Below are 20,972 nucleotides of genomic sequence, written 5' to 3'. Positions count from 1 at the left end.
GATAGTTTCGAACACTGGCTGGTTATGTACTTGCTCAAATATTGATTTCTGATCATTTTTAACCAAAAAAAGTTACGGACTGCAGCTTTAATGAAACATTTCTCTCAACACTTATCTCGGATGGATTTTGTAACTTCTTTCAACATTATCCTTCTAAACACTATCATATTATTTGATAGTCTTGGATCCTAGTTCCCAATTTCTAAAATATGTATTTTGTTTTATGGCTATGGCAGTTTTTTTTCACTTAAATGGATGGGATAAATGCAGAGCACTAATTCCTAGTATGGGTCACCATACTTGGCCACATGTCACTTCACTTTCACTTCACTTTCACAAAAAACAAATCTGCCAGTGATAGAACGCAAATAGTTTTGCTGTTGAGTTGAATTTATGATTTATATATGTGTGTGTATGCCTTAGATTTAGTCTAAAATTACGTATCTTAGGAAGTAGCATAATGTTGCTTTCTGTTTTGGAAAAACTTTTGTATCTGGTGCCATCCAGTTCAGAACCACAATATCTGTAGAAAAATTTCCATTAGTCTGATATTCACTCTCAAACATCCAGTTCAGTTATAGCCCCTCTGTTTTCTTAAAATCAGCTACACTAGTGTCACAAAAATAGTGTCCATGGTGCTGTGGATTCAGTTGTTAATAGTAATTTTGATACAAGATGGCAGTTTTTTATTGATTTAGCGGAAGGGTTGCAGCACTTTTCTGACAGCACAGGCATTTTTCAGTATCTTGGAGAGATCTGAAATATTCAGATGTCAACTGGTTTTCTCTCATTTATCTTTCCTTTTTCTATTTGCATAATTCTTATAAGTCAGTCCTCAAAAACATCCATTTGCTGTTTCTTGGACTAAAAAGCTAAAAGTGGACTGAATTTTTACAGAACTAATCGCCCCTGACAAATTAGTCTGGTCTGGTCGAGAAATGGCTTCTTTAAGCCTGGGATTTCTAGATTGGACCACGTAGATTTATTGTATGAGCTGCTTTATCGAGAGTCTCGAGGGTGCGAACTACGGGGGAGCTAGGGGGAGCTCGGCTCCCCTTAATAAGGCATGGGCTCCCCTGAAAGCGGGATTTGTGAAATTTTGGGGGGTCTCAAACAATAATGACAATGTGTTATTTTGACGTCCAATTTCAGTTTTGTGTAATGTGATCATCGTGGATTATTATGTGTAAAATTGCAAAAATATCATTCATTCATGCATGACGGCGATTTAAACCTAATTCACTTCAATAAAGATAACTATACATGCTATTCTTGTCATGAGCATCAGGATGTGGGGGCGCTGCGGTGCAAATTCCACTCATGTCTAATTGAACGGAGGAATTATGGTATTCTTCTGTAGCCTGACGACGAGTAAATTTAACCGTTGTTCATGTGAACTCAAAGACAGCCTGATGCTTTGTTTATAGACTGTGTGGGTGGCTGTTTGTTGTTTCACCTATCGATTTGTGTCGATAAAGTATAATAGGGTAAATCCTGTATAGTGATTTATCATATATAGTGCTTACTTAAAGCAAGTAGTGCATACACTTGTAGCTGTTATGTATCTTTTTAAGTCATTGTAAGCCCTCTTTTGAGGCACGCGCAAGCGCACAAACCCCCCTCCCCCCGTTATAAAAAAAACAAGTGGGCTCCCCCAAAGTCCACGGTATAGTTCGATCACTGATCGATACAAATGTAGTGTGACAGATTGAACTGCATCCTGTGAGGTGAATGTACTTGAAGATGACAGTGATTTGAAAAAATTAGCGCTGATGGGAAAAAAACGACAACAGTGATGTGATCACACTATTGTTACCATCCGACCATTTAGCCCCAGTTCTGTCTTTGCCTTTGCAGAGGTTTAAAGAACCATCAGAGAGCTTGAAATTGGAAGCTGTTTTGCATTTGTTTCATAATTGACGCCCATGCAGTGTTGATGTATGGCACACTTTTGAATTAATTTATAATATGTGAGAACAACATAAATGTGTATCTTTCATGAGGGTATCATGCATCCAACTTGGCAAAATATAAGCAGAAATATTTCTTATGACTTTTAAACAAACATTGGACATCGAACAGTTACGGTTACTAAATTCTGAATTTATCTTCACTAAATTTAAACAAAGATAAATTCACTTGAGAAGCAGATTCGCTTGATGTTTTAAGACTTATTTTCAGGTGCATTTTGAATATAATTTTTAATCATTTTTTACATAAATAATAATAAAAAAATGAGCATGATCTTTCTTTGGTCGCGTTACAGTTTTTCGTACAAATTAAACACATTTTTACTGGTTTTATTCAAGCAATAAGATTTCAAATGTAATGTAATTTTTTCTGTTCTGTTCTATTCTCACAACTATCTTTGCAATGTACAAGGTTATGACCATTTGATCTAGATTTATACATTTGGCTAATGCTTTATTACAAAGTGACTTACATTGCATTTCTTGCTTTTCCCTCATGACCTTGGCATGGTCTTCTGTTTGAGCTACAAGTAAAGTGTCAAGCTTTCTAGAATAGCTAAAAGGGCACAGTAATGAACTTTTCATTCTTTTTTTTCACACACAGGTGACCATCCTCATCATACTGGCCTTGGCCTTTCTGGCCTGCATAGTGTTTCTGGTGGTGTACAAAGCGTTTACCTATGACCACACCTGCCCTGATGGCTTTGTGTATAAGGTAAGTAGATGAACACAATATTTCTTAATTTCTTCATGTTCTTCATGTATTAAACTAATTATTTCAAAACTATTTACACAATTAATAAAATTAAATACTGTCTGTAATGGTTGTTTAATTTGACTAAACTACTAATGTCTGAAAATAAGACTAATCCATTTTAACTATCAAATGTTACGTATAAATGCAGTTACTTAGAGAGAAATACTGTAAATATATACTGCTGTAAAATTCATATAGTTATTCAAAATTATATTTATGCTCACTTTGTTTTTAGACAAAATTTCACAATATTAAAGGCCAAAAAAAGCCAAATTAAAAGACCACTTTGTACACTTTCGTAACTATAAGTACACTTTTAAAAAGTTTCACAATAATGTGAAATTAAAATTTTTACTTTGAAACATTTAAAATTAACTTTAGTGTCGTTCTTGATTATAATTGAACTATAGTGTTACTGAATATTACACTTATAGGGGTCCTATTTTGCTTTTTCACTTTTTACATTTTAGTCAGTGTGTAGTGTGTATTTAGTGCATCAGAGAAAATGAAGAAGAAGAGCTGCTGTGCTGTAGCATCACATTTTCGGCATGTTTAGAACAATTCTTACAAGTACAACACGACGTAGCTGGGCGCCGCGGACAGACGCCGAACGGCGCCACCGGTGTGCGTACACTCATAGAAAATAATGTATTCGAATTTTAAAGACATGGCTTGTCTGCACTTCTCGTCCGGTGTGCGACCGCCTGAAACGCTGTTTTTTTCACCTCCGTGCCCAAACGTCTTTGTTTGGGCTTCCGAAAGCGGACGATGTCAGGAAACAGTGGTTGCAATTTATTTTTTTAACTCTGTTCCTGAGCATTATAACCCCAATTTGCTATTGTGTGCTGCGCATTTTACTGAGGACAGCTTCCACAACACGAGGGAGTACAGTGCCTGATTTGCCAAAAGCTTTTGTTGAAAGACGGAGCAAGGGGCGGGGCAGTAATGAAACACTGTCTAAGCTGTTCGCCAATCACAACGCACTGGGACAGCTAACCAATCACAACACATTTTGTTTTTCGGAAGGCGGACCTTCATCAAAGCTGGAACTAATCCAGCCGTTTGTGCCAGGCTGGGGAGAAAGGTATTTTAATAATGTAAATTATGTGAAAAATAATTTTTCCAACCACCAAGCATGAGAGCATGTTCTAGTACACCCCCAAAACAACTTTGTAAAAGAGCATAATAGGACCCCTTTAAAGTTAATATTTCTAAATGAATTGTATCTTCATTATTACAGATGTGTAATTACAAATGTATATAAAAACATGACATACAACTTTAAATAGAAATAACATTGAAGTATATTTTAGTTTACTGTAAATGTAACACAAATTAACAATATTTCAAACACATATGAAGTAATTATGAAATTACATATAAAGACACTTAATATACCTTCTTAAATGATTAGTACATTAATCTATGACGACAGAATAATAGCGATATGCGTGATGCACATTTGTCCCATTGAAGAGCTTAAATGATGATCTTAAAGTAATAAAAATTTCTTATGCCGACAACAAATTTGGAGTCAAAATTCATAGCTCTAATGTTACATATTCCTGTTTTTTCCAACAGCACAAGCGCTGCATCCCTGCCTCACTGGAGGCCTACTACACCGCCCAGGATGCCAACAGCCGCGGCCGCTTTTACACCGTCATCAGCCACTACAGCATGGCCAAGCAGACCACCTCCCGCTCTGTTTCTCCATGGCTTCCCGCTGGAAGTGCCCAACATGATGTCAAGCCTCCCAACACAGACAGCCAATGAGATTTTCCACGCTGCTTTTTAAAGATTTGTCATCACGTCCACCTGCATCACGCAATTCCCTAATCCCCCAATATTTCCACCGGCTCATTTGTTTCTTTTATGTCCATTGTTTAATTTTTTAGCTGCGTAGTTTTAATCTTATATTAATTTTTGATTATTATTTATTAATATTTATTTTTGTTGTACATTTTTTTGTATTTAATACTCAACTATTGTTTGTACAAAGGCATGACTCTGCAATCTTGTCAAGCGGTTTCCCCACGATGTCTGTGAGTGTCAATGACCCATTATGGAAGCAGAATATCCATACGCCCCTTATGTAGTTAGGTAACAACAATCTTGAAAGGCATGATAAAACGGAGTTTTGTGCTTTTACTTCTGAAACAGCAGAAAATATACATACATGCTCTCACATTAGAATATGAAAACAGACACCCTACTTGTTAGACTCATTCTTATGTACCACCTATTACAACATATTATTGAAATATTGATATAGGCCAACAATAAAATGGCAAACGATCATATTGTAAATGTACAGAATGTTATGGTTCCTACTTTGAACCTCGATGTAAATAACTCATGAGAGCAATTACCCATGGTGTGTATGTTCGTCAGGCACATTGTAATATTCTCACTGTTTCTCAATGGATGGAGGTGTTTAGAGCTTTGCGACTTGCTTTAGCTGGTGTCTATGCTTGCATTTAACCAGAGGCGAAACCTTGGACTCTTGAGATGATTTGGTGAAATGTCTCATCTGAATTCCTGCCAAAGCTTGATTTTCTGCTATGTTTGGTCACAAGTCTGCTCTTTTTCCATTTTTATATTTGTTGTCAGAAAAAAAGGATTTTTGAAATCTTGTGCTGTTGTTAGTTGAGATGTAGCAAAGCATTGAGTATTTTTGATTGTGTATCCTTTACGTTCAAAATAATAAAGATATTCAAGGTGTTCAATTGTTGTGTCTTTTGGCTCCTGTCGTATCTTTTGGTTCTTGTTGAGTAGTGGATTAGTAGTGGACAGTGTGTGTGTGTAATAAAATCATCTTCAGACGAACTGGGAAATCTCAACAACACATCTTATAGGAAAGAAAAATCACAAACGGCATCTCGTCAATATCTCAATTTTTTCTCTTTGTTTTCGTTGACTATTGAAATTAAATGGAAACCAAACCGACATTCCAAATTTTTGGTTTTATTATAAACAGACCCACTCTTTTCAAAAACGAGTGCTTAATTCTATTTCATGTGCACTTCTAGTTCACATCAAATCTTACAAGTATATTAAAAACTGCTTGCAGATAATGTAATATTAGTGAAGTAGAAAGTCACTTAAGTGTACTTAAAGAGAGTACACTTTCATGACTGCAAGTACATTAATAATGTCTAAAACATTTACTTTAAAGTACATCTTAAAGTATGATTTTATAATCATTCTTTAAAGAAGTAATTACGGACATGAATGCAAAGATGGACTTAAGTCCTATAACCAGTGTTGGGAAGGTTACTTTGAAAATGTAATAGGTTACCATTACAGATTACAAGTTACCCTATTTAAAATGTAATAGTAGTGTAACTTTTTTAATTACTTTATTAAAGTAATGTAACTGATTACATTTGATTACTTTTTGATTACTTTTCTAAATTTCCAACGGATGTTTTCAACATTTTCAACAATGGATGTTTTAATCATTTTCAAACATTTACACCAGGGTTAACCTGACAGTATGCGCTCAACACTGATTGCTGTCAGACTTTTAAAATCCTTCATCACTTGAATTAAGATGATAATAATTGAACACATCCACCACAAAATCAGACTTTAGTACTGCCTTTTACTTTGAGATTGACTCCTGAAACATTGGTGTCTGTTTGTATATGATACGACGATATAGTTTTCTCAAAAGAAATTGTAAAATGGTCAAGAAATGACTCATGAGCAGTTCTAGAGATTATGTTCATGTGTTCATGTACTCATATATACTGAGGCGACAGAGGCTGAAAACACAGCGAGCGATACACACGCACACTTCAGTATGTGTAGTAAATGAAACCGCCTCTGCACCATTAATTTCCACGAGGGGCGGACTGGGAAAAGATTTCAGGCCGGGAAATCTCACACTCATCCAGGCCATCCCATACACCCAAACAAATTCTAAAACATGGACAACCCTATTTTTTGTATGGCCATCACATAAAAAATCCTTAAGCTGGGGACATGCAAAATAATTAAAAGTTCTCTCCTGAACTGAAATTTTAATTTTCAGTCTCTTAGTTTGCCCTGATATCTCTATGTCTGTCACCAGGGCCGTCCTAAGGGGGGTGCAACTGGTGCGGTCGCACCGGGCCCTGTGGCGAACAGACCGTTTTATTTAATTGCATTAAATGAACATGTAGTTAAGTGTCCAAAATCAGTAAGACCAGATCAGTCAAAAACACCATATTAACTGATAAAGTTAATAAATAAAACAGCTGAAAGAAAGGATGATATCATTTGTTGTCATGAATGAATTTTCCTCTAACTGATACCTGAGTAATTCATTAACCATAACAGCAACACAGCAATAGCCTTGTAATCTACTGTACATATTAGAAATACAACATTTAACTGCTTAAAACAATGTCCGATGACTTGGTGAATCTGTCAGAACTCATTCCGCTGACTCAAAATGACCACAATTTCTCTCTCCTGGGTGGGTTGGAGTCTCATATGAGTGAAGCACAGCAGTCGCACATTAGACTGACAGCTGGTTTATTTCTGCTTGGCTAATTAGCAGCCCTGTTCATCTCGTCTGTTCATAGCTCTCCTTCACCTCACATTCCCTCGTGCTGAGAAGACTGAGTCATTCATATCTGATTCATATCCTGAATGTCAAGATACAGATCAATAAACAACTGCCATGGATGCACTGATTCTGTAATCAACTGACTGTGCTATTCAACTAAATACTGAGAATTTGGATAAAAAATATTGTGAGTATAATTATTAAGAAACAGAAGATGTTTATTTGTTTCTACTAGACAAAAGCAATATTAAAAGGAGTAAACGGATACTTCTGCTGAAAGTCAACACAACAGCATTTGAAAGAAATTGAATTCCTTAGTGAAATGCAGTTCTGGGTCAAACATAATATTCACTGGTAAAAAAAAAAAATTAATCAAAAATGTAGGGTAAATCGTAAATTGATGAGATCATGAAAAGTTGGCTACTTGTTATTATTTATATGTCAGTCGAAATGGAAAGTCATTTTAAGTTATTAAAACAAACATTTTTTATTTTTTATTTAAATAACGTGCACTGGTGAAGTTTAGAGGAGATTAAAATAAACTTGAATGTTTATTTCAAGTCCCCTATAGGAGTTTTTAGAGAAACATTTCAGATGAAATTGTACTCAATTAAGTCTCATGAGCTATGAAAGAGCAACGTATGAGCAATAGCATTTTCTGGCTTTATCCTTACAGAGCATTAATTCAAAAGCCTATGTTAAACTGCACTGTACTTGACAAGAACAAGACCTGTCAGAATGGTGTTCGAAAGATCCTTTGAACTTGTTTTATCATTGATCGGATATGACACTTAAGGACATTGAGAAAATCCTCTTAAATCTAAAACCTCAGAAGGATTTGCAAAAGTATAAGGTAGATCAAGCCATATTTGCACTGGTGGAAAAATGTAGTCAAAGACAAAAAAATCCCACAAAGAGCAGTGAGCTAATAAGATCATATAACTTGTTTAAAACAGCTTGCGGTGGTTTGCTGGTGTAGCTGCATGGTCTCTCAGCTTGGCTAAACTGACAAATACCTCAAACCCTTCTAAAACCCATCAGAACAGACTAGGCTTAGGCAGGCTGGCTGAAGCTGGCTTTCAAGGTGAGCATCATATTCTTAAAAAGAAAACACAGATTTGTACAACACGGGTCAGTCTTCATTTGCCATGCTAGATGGTGTCCCTTAATAGTAAAAATAAACTTTAAACAAACAATAAAGTGTTTATTTATTTTTTAAGGTCCCTTGACTTCATGTCTGTTTTACCACAATGGAAATTGGCCTTAGAGCACTTATTAGAGAAATAATATATTTTAAAATAATATACTTCAGTCAGTGCAAACTTAATGTGATGTTTTCAGACATTTAACTGCATGTTATTCACATATTTAACTTTATTAAAGTGATAAAGTTTACATTTATATTAAGTGAGTGAATTTATTAAGTAGGACCTACGTAGAGATGTGAAACATTTGTTGTAATTACACATTTGTAATGAAGTTGCACATTTAAAATATATTTATTTCAAGTGTAATATATAATAATACCAGTGGCGTAGCGCAAAATCATGGTGCCCTCCCGCGAACCGCAAGTCCTGGGGGGGGTATTGTTACGTCACAATATTAGAAATATTTCTGTTTTAAACCATGAAGGCTGATATTAAGCAACGTGCAAACTTTGCGCAAGAGTTATGCCGGTGAATGTTTTAACCTCAGTCAATTATACAAAGTGAAAGTTAAAAAAGTACAAACTGACGGCGCTTTCTGCATCTGACGCTGCATTAATGGCGCATATGCTCTCAGAGACGACATCAGACGAATCTACTTCAACATATGCTGATAACGGCATATAACCATCTTGAATTATTCCTTAATATTTCTCTTGTGGCCCGTACATATATGTGAAAAAAAATGAGAAATATATTTTGCGTTAAACAGGTTGTTTTTGAAAGTCGGTGCTTGAAGTAAAGCTGCTCTTAATTTTCATTGATGACTGCAGAGTTAATAATTTTAATTATAGGCCTATAATTCATTGTATAAATTAGTGGACCTGTTTTAAAAGACCTTTTTTTAAAGTAAGCTAAGATTAAGCTAATATAGCCTAATCTTTTATCCTCACAGCGCGTCAGTTATGCGGGGATGCGCTATGAAATTATTGCGTGGCAAATTAATTGTAATTTAATAATAAAAGTAACCTAATAATAATAACAACAGGCCTAATAATAATAAGAATGTAACAGGCCTACATTAATTGGAAATGTTTATGCAATATTTGATGCCTTTGACAATATCTCTGGCTATCAACACATGATACGACGCAACCCAGCACGGGGAGGTTATCGCAGGGCCCCCCAACACTTTTTTTAAAAAGTGTACTTAAGTGTGTTAAGAAAAGTACTCTTAAATGGCCGTTAATTTCATTAACATCATATTATCTGCAAGTAGTTTTCTTAAAAAATAAACTTCTAAGATTTGAAGTACACTAAAAGTGCACATTGAGTACAATTATGTGCACTTCTTTTTCACAAAGGACAGAATAATAAATATAGATGAATTATGTTTTAGCAGAAAACTAATGAAAATAATAGAAACCTATAAAAACACACACACTACAGCACTGCCAAACCCTTAAACAGAACATAATAATCACATCCAGGGAAAACACAAGAGCATATACGTGCCTGGGAGGAACAGGTCCAGTTAAATTAAGGTTTAGCAAATTGTGATGCTTCACTGTTGCTATGGAGCCAGCTGAAGCATCCAGCTTTTGTGTCTCACCACAACCTGTGGCAATGCACTTGTGACGCATGTGAGGAAAAGCACAGTGGAAAACAACACGTCCGTATTTGTAAATTTAATTTATTTGAACACTAAGTGACGAACCAAAATGCAATCTAAGTACCTCAGTGTAAGTCAGTCTAATGGCATTAAAAGCAGTGTAGGATTGAGATATGTCTTTATCAATAAAAGATTCTCTGGCTTCCACTCTCTCTCTCTCTATATATAAAAAACCTGCCCTAAATGAGTCTGTAAAGATCATTTCACAGTGGTGCTTGTAATTTGTAGTGTCAGGAAATAGGACTAATGCTGTCCCTCTGGTTTTCATGCGTACTTAAGTACTGTGACAGATCCAGTTGGACTCTTTTTTTTTTTTTTTTAATAAGATTGAGTCTTACAAACATGTATATCATGATAAATGTCTCTTTCATCTGCGTAAGAAGATGAATCTGACATACTATGACTGCAGAGCCTATGGCTTAAGAAATGGATTTGCCTCTCCCTCAAGAGGTTACAGCAAATGTATGTGTGTGTGTGTGTGTGTGTGTGTATGTGTGTGTGTGTGTGTGTGTGTGTGTGTGTGTGTGTGTGTGTGTGTGTGTGTGTGTGTGTGTGTGTGTATGTGTGTGTATGCATGTGTCCTGCTGTGCTCCTGTCACCCAAAAGCTGTTGTCTGGCCACAAGGAGGGAGGTAGCAGGTCACCCATCACGACTAAGTAAAGCAAGCAAGGTTAAAACAAAATCACAGAACACCACAAATTTACTGAAAGCAAAGCTCTACGACACCCCGTTTTGTTTTTACACAGATGACTCATCTCAACAGGAAGCTCTCCCACGGTCCTGATGCCGACCCCCTCTAACAGGGTCCCAACAGATTTCTGATTGTGACATCTGTCACCTCATTTTAGGCGAGAGCGTAGTTTGGTGCTCAAATGTAGCACGAGATGTTTCATTTTACATAGTCAGAACTTGACAAACGCTACAGGCGATTCACGCACAGATAGGATATTTTTTTCTAACAGGTCTATTTGCATTCACAACCCAAAACTTGTAATGTACTGAATTTCAGCATGAAACAATATCAATGGGGGAAAAAAAGGCAAGACTTGATTCGTGAAAGAATTGTGCTTACAGGGTATCTGTATTGAATTAGCACTTGTAGTGTACTTCAGTTCTTAAACATATAACTTTTTATAATCTTCAGTTGTGCTTTAAAGAAGTACGCTTATTTTGATGCATTGACTAACATAACACATAGCACATGTAAAGTACTTGATTATAATTTTAGCTATAATGCTGTTTGATTATATTTAAAGTTAATATAGAATAGTTGCTTAAACGTCGCTGCTATTAAACCAAATGTGGTATAATTCAGGTACAGCTATTAGCATGTTAACTTACTCAGCAAGGTTGCTCTGCCATCACAGTATTGGCCTGAGAAAGCTGGAAAAAAAAAGACAAAAAAGAGAAACCCTGTAGAAGAAGACCATTTGTGCGAATTTCCGCTATGGAGCCCCTTGTGGCAATGCTGACAATTGCATTTGTAGTCACATATTTGTGAATAGTTTTTTGTCGACCTAAGGCCAGGAATGTTTATTAGGAGGCTAAATAAGGTCAATTATGATTAAATGTCTGCTAAATATACACCACTGAAGCTTTCTATTACTGCACAAATGTTCAGATAATAATAAAACACACTAGCTAAGATTAATGATTCTAGCAGCTATGACTTTATTGCTATAACATAAAACTCCTACCTACTTGTCCTTGAGAGCATTTTCTTTTCCAAATGTGTCTGGTTCTTCCCACCTTTTGAGTAATTCTTGGTTCTCTTTTTTGTCTTTAGGGATCCCAGCAGGGCAAACTCATGGCTTGTGTGTAATTTTGGCATGGCCTACTTTTCATTGCTCGCCTGTCTGCCTTCCTACCCATAGGCATTGTGTTCACCAGTAGCACTTGGGCTACCATTAAGACCTTATGCATGCATTATTCAAAATCAAAGGATGGTTTATTTATATACATTATGCTTCTTTTTTGAGAATAGGTTGTTTTTACAGTCTTAAAGGGGTCATAGGATGCCCATTTTCCACAGGTTGATATGATTCTTTAGGGTCTTAATGAAAAGTCTGTAACATAAGCTGCATTCATCGTGAAACTTGCTAATTCGCACGTTATTAGGGAAGGCGATTTGCAAAGATTCGTTAAAAAAACCTTACACTCACTTCTTCTGTAGATGAGGCTGGATCACAAATGATTCGCGCGAACATAGACGCATTTATGTAGATCGGGGGAGCATTCTCTTCAAAAACAAACATAATCCACTTCTTCAGCGGATTATGATTCTTCGACTTCTTCAGCGGTTCAGATGTCGGGAGTAAATGACGACTCATTTCAGTTCAAACAACTTGTAAAAGTGCATGTAGCATCCTATGACCCCTTTAAGTCTGCATTTAGTCAGAGTGCCTTTGAAAAGGGGCAGTGGAACAAATGAAAAAACATTTTAATATTTGGTTGTTTAATAGGGTCTAAGAAAAATATTGCATTAATATAAAATATCTTATTAGTTTCTAAGCATTCTAAAGGCCCATTCACACTAAGGACAATAATTATAACTATAAAGTTGTGATAATCATTCTAATTCATTGACAATAGTGAAATCCACACCCTAACTATAACAATAATGTAGGAACAATTTCATTGGAATCACTTCCAGAACATGTCTTCCAGCTAATGAACAATAAAAACATTGATATCAGAATCCAACCGACTTCACAGAGCTTGGACATTTAAAGTGGCAAACGATGTGATCACAGTGTGGATGGATCTGATCACAACAGACAGTAGTGTCTGTCAGGATGAACTGCAACCACTACACTAAAGTCTGGGTCAGGGATGTCATATATATATGTATATTGCTTTTGTGTAGCAATCCTCTGTAAGCTGTGACATCGACATAAAACTTTATTGACTTAAATTAACTATGGCTAATAAATTAACGAATGAAGCATGTCCTGGGATGCGTTTCCCATACAATGACGTAACTCGCTGATTACCCACCATAGTACGATGCATTGTTGTGGAAACGAACTAGCTAGTCACGAGTGATTCCCAAACACGGTCGCATCTCCATTTTTTGAACCACATTGGTTCAACAATATAGGGCCATTGTTAATGATGTCACACGCATGTGGTGCAGTCATAACTTCTGCTATTTAATTGAGATGCTGCTGTATTGAACATGGCACCTGATGACTAATTTACTATTTTTTGTTCCCTGTCATTTTGCTTTATTTGATGTTTGATTCATCGTGGGTTCCCTCTTACATCGTACTTCGGGGTTCCCTTAGGCATTGATGCAAATGCACACTTCAAAAACGGCGCTTATTGAGGACGCAAAAAAATATAGATTAAAATGCATATGTATTTATAGATTGTACTGCATGTTAGCTTGCTTATTGTGCCAAAGAGCATAATTTATTTAAGTCCATATGTCTTACTAACAAGAAACTATGCTTCTAACCACAGGTCGAGAGCTGTAGTTCCAACCACATACTGTAAGTTTGTGACGCTGTTTGCGAATGTTCATTTGAACTATGGAGTCGTGAAACACTGAATCGTCGAACTATGTTGGTAATGACGGAACTTGCGACAATAGTCGGCTAACCATGCTTTTGGGAAACACACCCCTGGTTGATGTGTGCACATGCTCGTACTGGAAAAGTGCCCATACAAGAAATTCTGCCCTTCATGATGTCATACAGGGCTATAATAATAAAAGAAAAATGTTTACGAAATGATTCGACCCATCTCGTAGGCCCAACTCGTTTTTTGAGACTTTGGTCATGTTTAGCATGAGAATCCAACTCTTTAGCAGTGTAAATAATTCAGAATGCATGAAATAGAATTAGACATCCCTTTAAAGAAAAAATTGCCGTGACTTTTGCTGCTAAGTATTTATTATATTTATGTTATATGAATTATAATTAATTAGAATTAATCTAATTTATTCATATAATAATTATATACATATATTATATAAAGATTATAATTCATATAGGCTAATATCAATTAATATTTGAAAGTTTCATTAATATTAAAGTTGCCATTTAAATTAATTTAAATATATGCAAACAAAAATGCTTTAATAAATAAAGCTTTTAAAATGACTAAGCTTATGTTTTCTTTAGAGCTCTTTGTGAACCTATACGAATTATTAAATTCATCTAATTCTTTTGCATTGATATAGTGTATACTGTATATATACTATATATACTGTAGATATACTGTACTTTCAACTGCCTTCTCAAGCTTTCACTGCAGCAGCAGTGTTAATTCCTGCATTGTTAATGTGTTTAAATTGATTATCATTTTAATAATGATCTTCAGCAGAGTGTGGCGGAAACGGAAAACTGTCGCCACGTGATTGTTTACATTGTTGACAAATCAGAACAAACGGATAATTAGGGACAAACTATTTAAGGAGGGTTATGACCTGGTTCATACATGACGGAAGTGTGTGAAATCTCGCTGCTGCGGAGATGTGATGAGGTGGGAGTAGCGTGTGCTACGGTGCGAAAAGTGAGTCTGTTTGGAAGTAGGGGAGTGAGGTGAAGGATGCGAACAGTGGACTGAAGGGAGGTGTGTGCCCTGGATCATGCCATTTTACCGGTCTTCTAGTCTGTGCTGTGAACGAAGCTCTTGTTGTCCACCGGTACTCCTAATGCTCCAAGCTGAAGACCAGCTGCACATGGGAGGGGCTCCATTGTGTCTGAAACTTAAGGTTTCATGGAAGCGAAATCGGCATTGAGAAAATGGCACTACATCAACCTATACTCAAGCCGGGTTTCTGAACTTATTAATATTATTATTTCTTTCCCCCTGGTTTATATCTTGTTTAACTGAAATGTAAAACTGACTCAACGTGTCTTGATTGTATCAGACCATTTTTGCTGTATCTGACCTGTGGTTTTGTGGAGTTTATTTATTGACAGGTTTAAAACCCTGTCTGGCGCCCGAACAAAAGTATTGATAAAGGGGTTTTTTTTACTCTCAGGGCCAACCACTGTTACAAGAGAAGTGAATTGTGCCGACTCTAGTGAGAAGTTAATCAAACAGATGCACTCCATGTTCTGTGTGATTGGATGTTTGCTGCACATATCAAACTTTTAGGTGCACACGCTCCAGAGATCAAACCCTGAGTTAACAGAGAACATATATATTGAGCTTTGTGAGCCCGCTGAACCTGATCTAACCCAGGTTGGATTTGTTTGGCTTTGTCAACTCTAAACCTATCTACTCTTTCAGCTAGCTTTATGCAGTAGGCCACAGGTCTGGGTTGACAGATTTCACAGACAAAAAATTGTGTAGTGTATGATGGGCACAGATTTCCAATTTTTTTAGCAGCGGAGTTCAGACTATGATTCTGTGCAGTCAGAGAATGTCAAACATGTTTGATATTTTGAGACAATTTTAGAACACATATTGTTTTCATTTGTCATCTGTCTAGCAGCAAGGCACGTTTCTGTTGTAGTGTTCACAACAACTTGGAAGTCTGGTATAATGTGACCTTCAATCATTTAGTGCATAATGCCCACTTTGTCTCTGTAACTGTTCACAATCTCAGCAGGTAAGACTAAATCCACATGAATCCGGATATATTTGAAAATGGTGTTTTGGTTTCAAAATGCTCTATGTCCACTCTAGCATTCTCTGAAAACTTCTTGTCCACACCAACATATTTGAAAATGTTTAAATGACCTTGCTCGTACCTTGTTTTCAAATGTCGCAATTTTCACAGTGCATGCTACAATACGATAACAACTTCTCTCCAGCAGAACAGATTTCTGGCAAATTATATCAGAAAGTATTAATGGCATTTTGGTGCTAATGTGTGGATGGTAGTGCATTGCTCAGCAGATGTGGTACATTTATCGGAAAAGTCAATTTTATTGCAAGTTAGCAGGTTTAATGTGTGAAAGTGTCTCATGTAGACAACAGACAGCAATGCAGCTCAGTATAGGCTTTATATTTTCCCAAGCTCTGTTGCCTTATCAGAACCTAGAAGGGCTATTAAACCAAATATAGTGGGAGAGCAATCACCAGTACAGCTCTTTACACTGAATCTATTCTGAGACATCGGTTCCTCTCAGTGTCTGAACTGCAGCAGTTCTCTTTGTGTCAGCTCTGCATAGTCCTGCTCCATTCTCATTAATTAGCACAGTCGATTAGCAATTAAAACGACTGTTAATGAAACCTTCTCTTGTTCTCCTACCTCTGGGCATATCAAGTCTAAGTTAGGAGAACAGTACAACGTTCCTGCCAAATTCAATAGAGATGGTGGAAAGTGAGCTTTAAAATACTCTTTCATTGAGATGTGAACAAAGAGCCTATTCTATTATGGAAATGGGCAAGGTTATTGTCTGTATTCATCAGTGTTGTATAGTACACACTTTTAAATATGAAATCTCAGATTTTTTATTTTTTTTTCATTTTCCAATTCAATATGTTAATTACATGTAACTTGCTTTTCACCCCAAGCAAACTCTACTCTGCATCGCTCACATACTCTGGTCTGAAACAGACAAGCAGAGAGAGATACAGAGAGAAAACATTTAAGTGATATTATACAAAATATCAGCATTACATACAGAATAGAGGAGCAGAACAAACAGTTGTACATTATATTTTAGCTTTATTACACGTATTAGATACAAATGTTTAATTCTTCTGAGAGTGTACAAATATTCAAATAAATCATGGACTGTTGAGTTTTTTATGCAATGATTTTCATAGTGACTTCTGTGATTAATGGATTTGTGTGGCTTGCCCTCCTCTGGATTATTATTATTATTATTTTTTTTTTTTAATGAGTTGAAATTAGACTTGTGGATTCTATACAAGCATATATAATCTCTTAACAGTCTAAGAACTCATATGTAGCCTACTGAAAGCTTTATGTGTTGTGGCTTTGTGTATATTTTTATGTTATTGCTAAAATGTTCTTTCTGGAGAAAATCAATGGTAATCATCTATTACAGGCATTGTAGTTATCTAACCTATGAAAAACAGAAGTACACTTTTAAAAAGAGTACTTTTTTTTACAGAAATAATATACTTTAAATTATCAAGTGCAAACTGAATGTTATGTTTTCAGACACTTAATCACATGTAAAAAAAAAAAAGATCTTCCACGGCTTACTGTCAGAGAGTGTATCATAGAGGTCCACGACGTGCAATACTATGCTCTGTGTCTGTACTACAACTTTTCAACATTTTAATGCTTCGTTGGAGCATTTTTTTAACCAAATGTAGCATTTATGCCTGAGTTTGCTAATCTGCTATCAATGTTGGTTGTTAAATTTAAGAGAATCTTGATTCTGGGGGACTTCAGTATACATATTGACCATAAAGGCTGTGAAATGACCAAGGATATTTTGTCTTTTTTAAACAGTTTAAGTCTCACACAATTTTTTAATGGCTCTACTCATTGTAAAGGTCATACACTGGACTTGGTTACTGCAAATGATTCATTGGTGTCAAAGTTTTCATCTGTTGATGTCTCCTTTAACCTAGAAATATTACATCCTAGTAGACATTCACTAGGTACTTGTTACATGCACATCGGGCTTTCTCTCACTCTCTGCATATTCTTCTCAGATTACGATTACTAAAAATAACCAAAGCAATTCTAGATAGCTTTCACAATATTAATAGGCTATTTAAAGTAAATGCTGTTAGCACTTTATCTGCTTCAGTTCAGTATTGATTTCTCTCTATTTATTTCTCTCTCTCTCTCTCTCTCTCTCTCTCTCTCTCTCTCTTTTAGTTCTTCTAGCTCTCTAGCTCACTAGTGCCATTGGCATTACTAGTCAAGTTTTAGCGTACGTTTATTTCCAAATTTTCCTTTCTAGATCCCAAGTCACTTTGTAGGCTGCTGTTGTGTATAAAAGCTTTCATTTGCATGCTCACACTAAATCTTGTTTTTTGCTCCTCATGTCTGGCTGTTCTCAGTATAATAAATGACTCTCTGTCAACTGGTACTGTGTCAGCAGCATTTAAATCTTTTGCTATAACTGTCAAAAAACTCATTTTTTAAATACAGTTTTGAAAAAAAAGCAAAACAAAAAAAGCAAAACCAAAACCAAAACAAAACACTGATTTCAAACAGTTTTTAATAATTTATTTTCATTGCTATCAATGTTGGTTGTTAAATTTAAGAGAATCTTGATTCTGGGGGACTTCAGTATACATATTGACCATAAAGGCTGTGAAATGACCAAGGATATTTTGTCTTTTTTAAACAGTTTAAGTCTCACACAATTTTTTAATGGCTCTACTCATTGTAAAGGTCATACACTGGACTTGGTTACTGCAAATGATTCATTGGTGTCAAAGTTTTCATCTGTTGATGTCTCCTTTAACCTAGAAATATTACATCCTAGTAGACATTCACTAGGTACTTGTTACATGCACATCGGGCTTTCTCTCACTCTCTGCATATTCTTCTCAGATTACGATTACTAAAAATAACCAAAGCAATTCTAGATAGCTTTCACAATATTAATAGGCTATTTAAAGTAAATGCTGTTAGCACTTTATCTGCTTCAGTTCAGTATTGATTTCTCTCTCTCTCTCTCTCTCTCTCTCTCTCTCTCTCTCTCTCTCTTTTAGTTCTTCTAGCTCTCTAGCTCACTAGTGCCATTGGCATTACTAGTCAAGTTTTAGCGTACGTTTATTTCCAAATTTTCCTTTCTAGATCCCAAGTCACTTTGTAGGCTGCTGTTGTGTATAAAAGCTTTCATTTGCATGCTCACACTAAATCTTGTTTTTTGCTCCTCATGTCTGGCTGTTCTCAGTATAATAAATGACTCTCTGTCAACTGGTACTGTGTCAGCAGCATTTAAATCTTTTGCTATAACTCAGTCAAAAAACTCGTTTTTCAAATACAGTTTTGAAAAAAAAGCAAAACAAAAAAACCAAAACCAAAACCAAAACAAAACACTGATTTCAAACAGTTTTTAATAAGTTATTTTCATTTCTAATTTCTCATTTTGACTAAAAGCGACAATAAGTGTATTGTCACTTCACAACTCCACAATCACTTTATGGTCTTAGTGAGTTTGTATCTTTTGGCGGTCACAAATTTGATGGTTGGGCCTGTTCATACTGATGTCCCGCAGGGCTCGGTTCTGGGCCCTTTACTTCTTAGTATGTATATTTTCTCACTTGGCCAGCTACCACGATCACTTGGCCTTAACTACCACTTCTATGCTGATGACACAGATTTACAATCATAAAACTCAGATTTATCTTTGATGCCAGCCTGACATTTGACTTTTGCCAGCGTTGGTGATCAGATTACCCTGATCTGTCAGGTACTGACATATAAAGCATTTAATGGTCTGGCTCTTCAGTATTTGTCTGAGCTCCTAACATGATCAAATTGTAAATCTGCGCTCTTCTCAAAGTTGTCTCTAGTTGTTCCCCATAATGACTATGCCCTGAAATTTTGTAACTCTCCCGACTGACAGAAGGTAATCACAACCGTTAGGTACTTTTAAATCTCATTTTAAAACATTTTATTTAGCTTTTACTTGACTACTGGTTTGTTTGTTTGTTTATGTGTTGCCTTGTTTCTTTTTGTTGTGTTTTGTCTTTGCATATAGCACTTTGAGAAAGCAACTTTTTAAAATGCTATAAAATAATTTTAAATATTTTAAATGAAATAAAAGTGTATTATGCTTTATATTGAATGCAGTTAATTGAACTTAAGAGGGTTTTTTTGACCCACTTAAGTAGGACTTAATTACATCTTTATATGTACACTCTAAATACATGAATTATACTTTGAATACACTGATTACATCTTTATATGTGTACTACTGAATACATTAACAAGAATTAATGTTCGTGCCTCAAAACCATGACATGTCGAAACTTTGCCATTTTAAATGTAATTAGATATTACATATAATTTGTGAAAAATGTAGTGTTGCACATTTTATTGGTGCAGATATGATTATGTGTATTTTGTAATATGTTTGTACCACAGTTAAATTGCCATACATATGGACTGCTGTACTGAACAGAAAATGTAGAAGTTTATTTTAAAATTTGGAGTACCAAATGAACAAAATGTGTAAATAAACCTCTGTAAAAACGTTATTCACATTTTTACACCACTATGTTGTAAATGTGTCCTGTTGGAGAATCAAAAGTTGTACAAACACTTGCAGTCTTCATGCCTACTTGAACACTTAAGCCCAAATACAGGAAATACGTCATGTAAGTAGACAAGTGGTCAAGGGCCTCAAGTGTTTAATGTGCGTCGCTGATCCAGCAGGGTTAGTGAGCTTGTGCACTAACATTTTGCCTTGTCCATCTGTTAGTGTTTTTCCTCTGACATGAATAGATTAAAATATTAGATAAAGAGAATACAACTTTTATGTCTTTCTTTCTTCCTGTGTCTTTAGTCCACCGTGATATGTCAAATGCTCAAATATTCACTTATGTACGAATTCTCTGAACACCCAGTTTGTCAGCACACAACATGAACATCAGGGAGTTCTGGCATGATGACATGTCTGTCACTTTTATCTAACACACATGAGAGCAGACAAGGTTGGTAGAGCATATGGAAAACATGGAGTCATTCAAGAATAATTATAAGGTTGAAATGAATACGAAAAAGGTTGTAGAAGTACTACTTTCCCAAAAAGTATTGCAGTTGAATTTCTATGATTTTGCTTTCTTTCTTTTTTTTCTAAGTATGTAGTATAAAATAAATATGTTTTTATTTTAAGTACTGATAAATTAAAGGTGCACTATGGATAATTTCTTATTATAAATCAATTACTGAGCAAGAATATGTGTGTGTGTGTGTGTGTGTGTGTGTGTGTGTGTGTGTGTGTGTGTGTGTGTGTGTGTGTGTGTG

The 20,972-nt window shown here is 35.7% G+C and overlaps 1 protein-coding gene across 1 annotated transcript in view; it reads left to right on the top strand.

The window, feature by feature from the left end:
* Positions 1-4,674, top strand: part of LOC107661726 (neuron-specific protein family member 2-like) — a 26,554-nt gene extending 21,880 nt beyond the window's left edge. The window contains exons 4-5 of the mRNA XM_016451475.1: positions 2,575-2,685; positions 4,309-4,674. Coding sequence (XP_016306961.1) covers positions 2,575-2,685; positions 4,309-4,500 — 303 coding nt within the window. The 3' untranslated portion in view covers positions 4,501-4,674. The remainder of the gene's footprint in view (positions 1-2,574; positions 2,686-4,308) is intronic.
* The last annotated feature ends 16,298 nt before the right edge of the window (positions 4,675-20,972 follow it).

This window comes from Sinocyclocheilus anshuiensis, unplaced genomic scaffold (genome assembly GCF_001515605.1).
Source record: "Sinocyclocheilus anshuiensis isolate Anshui unplaced genomic scaffold, SAMN03320099.WGS_v1.1 scaffold207, whole genome shotgun sequence".
NCBI lineage: Eukaryota > Metazoa > Chordata > Actinopteri > Cypriniformes > Cyprinidae > Sinocyclocheilus > Sinocyclocheilus anshuiensis.
Note: the sequence above shows the minus strand (reverse complement) of the source record. Positions and strands in the feature narration are given on the sequence as shown.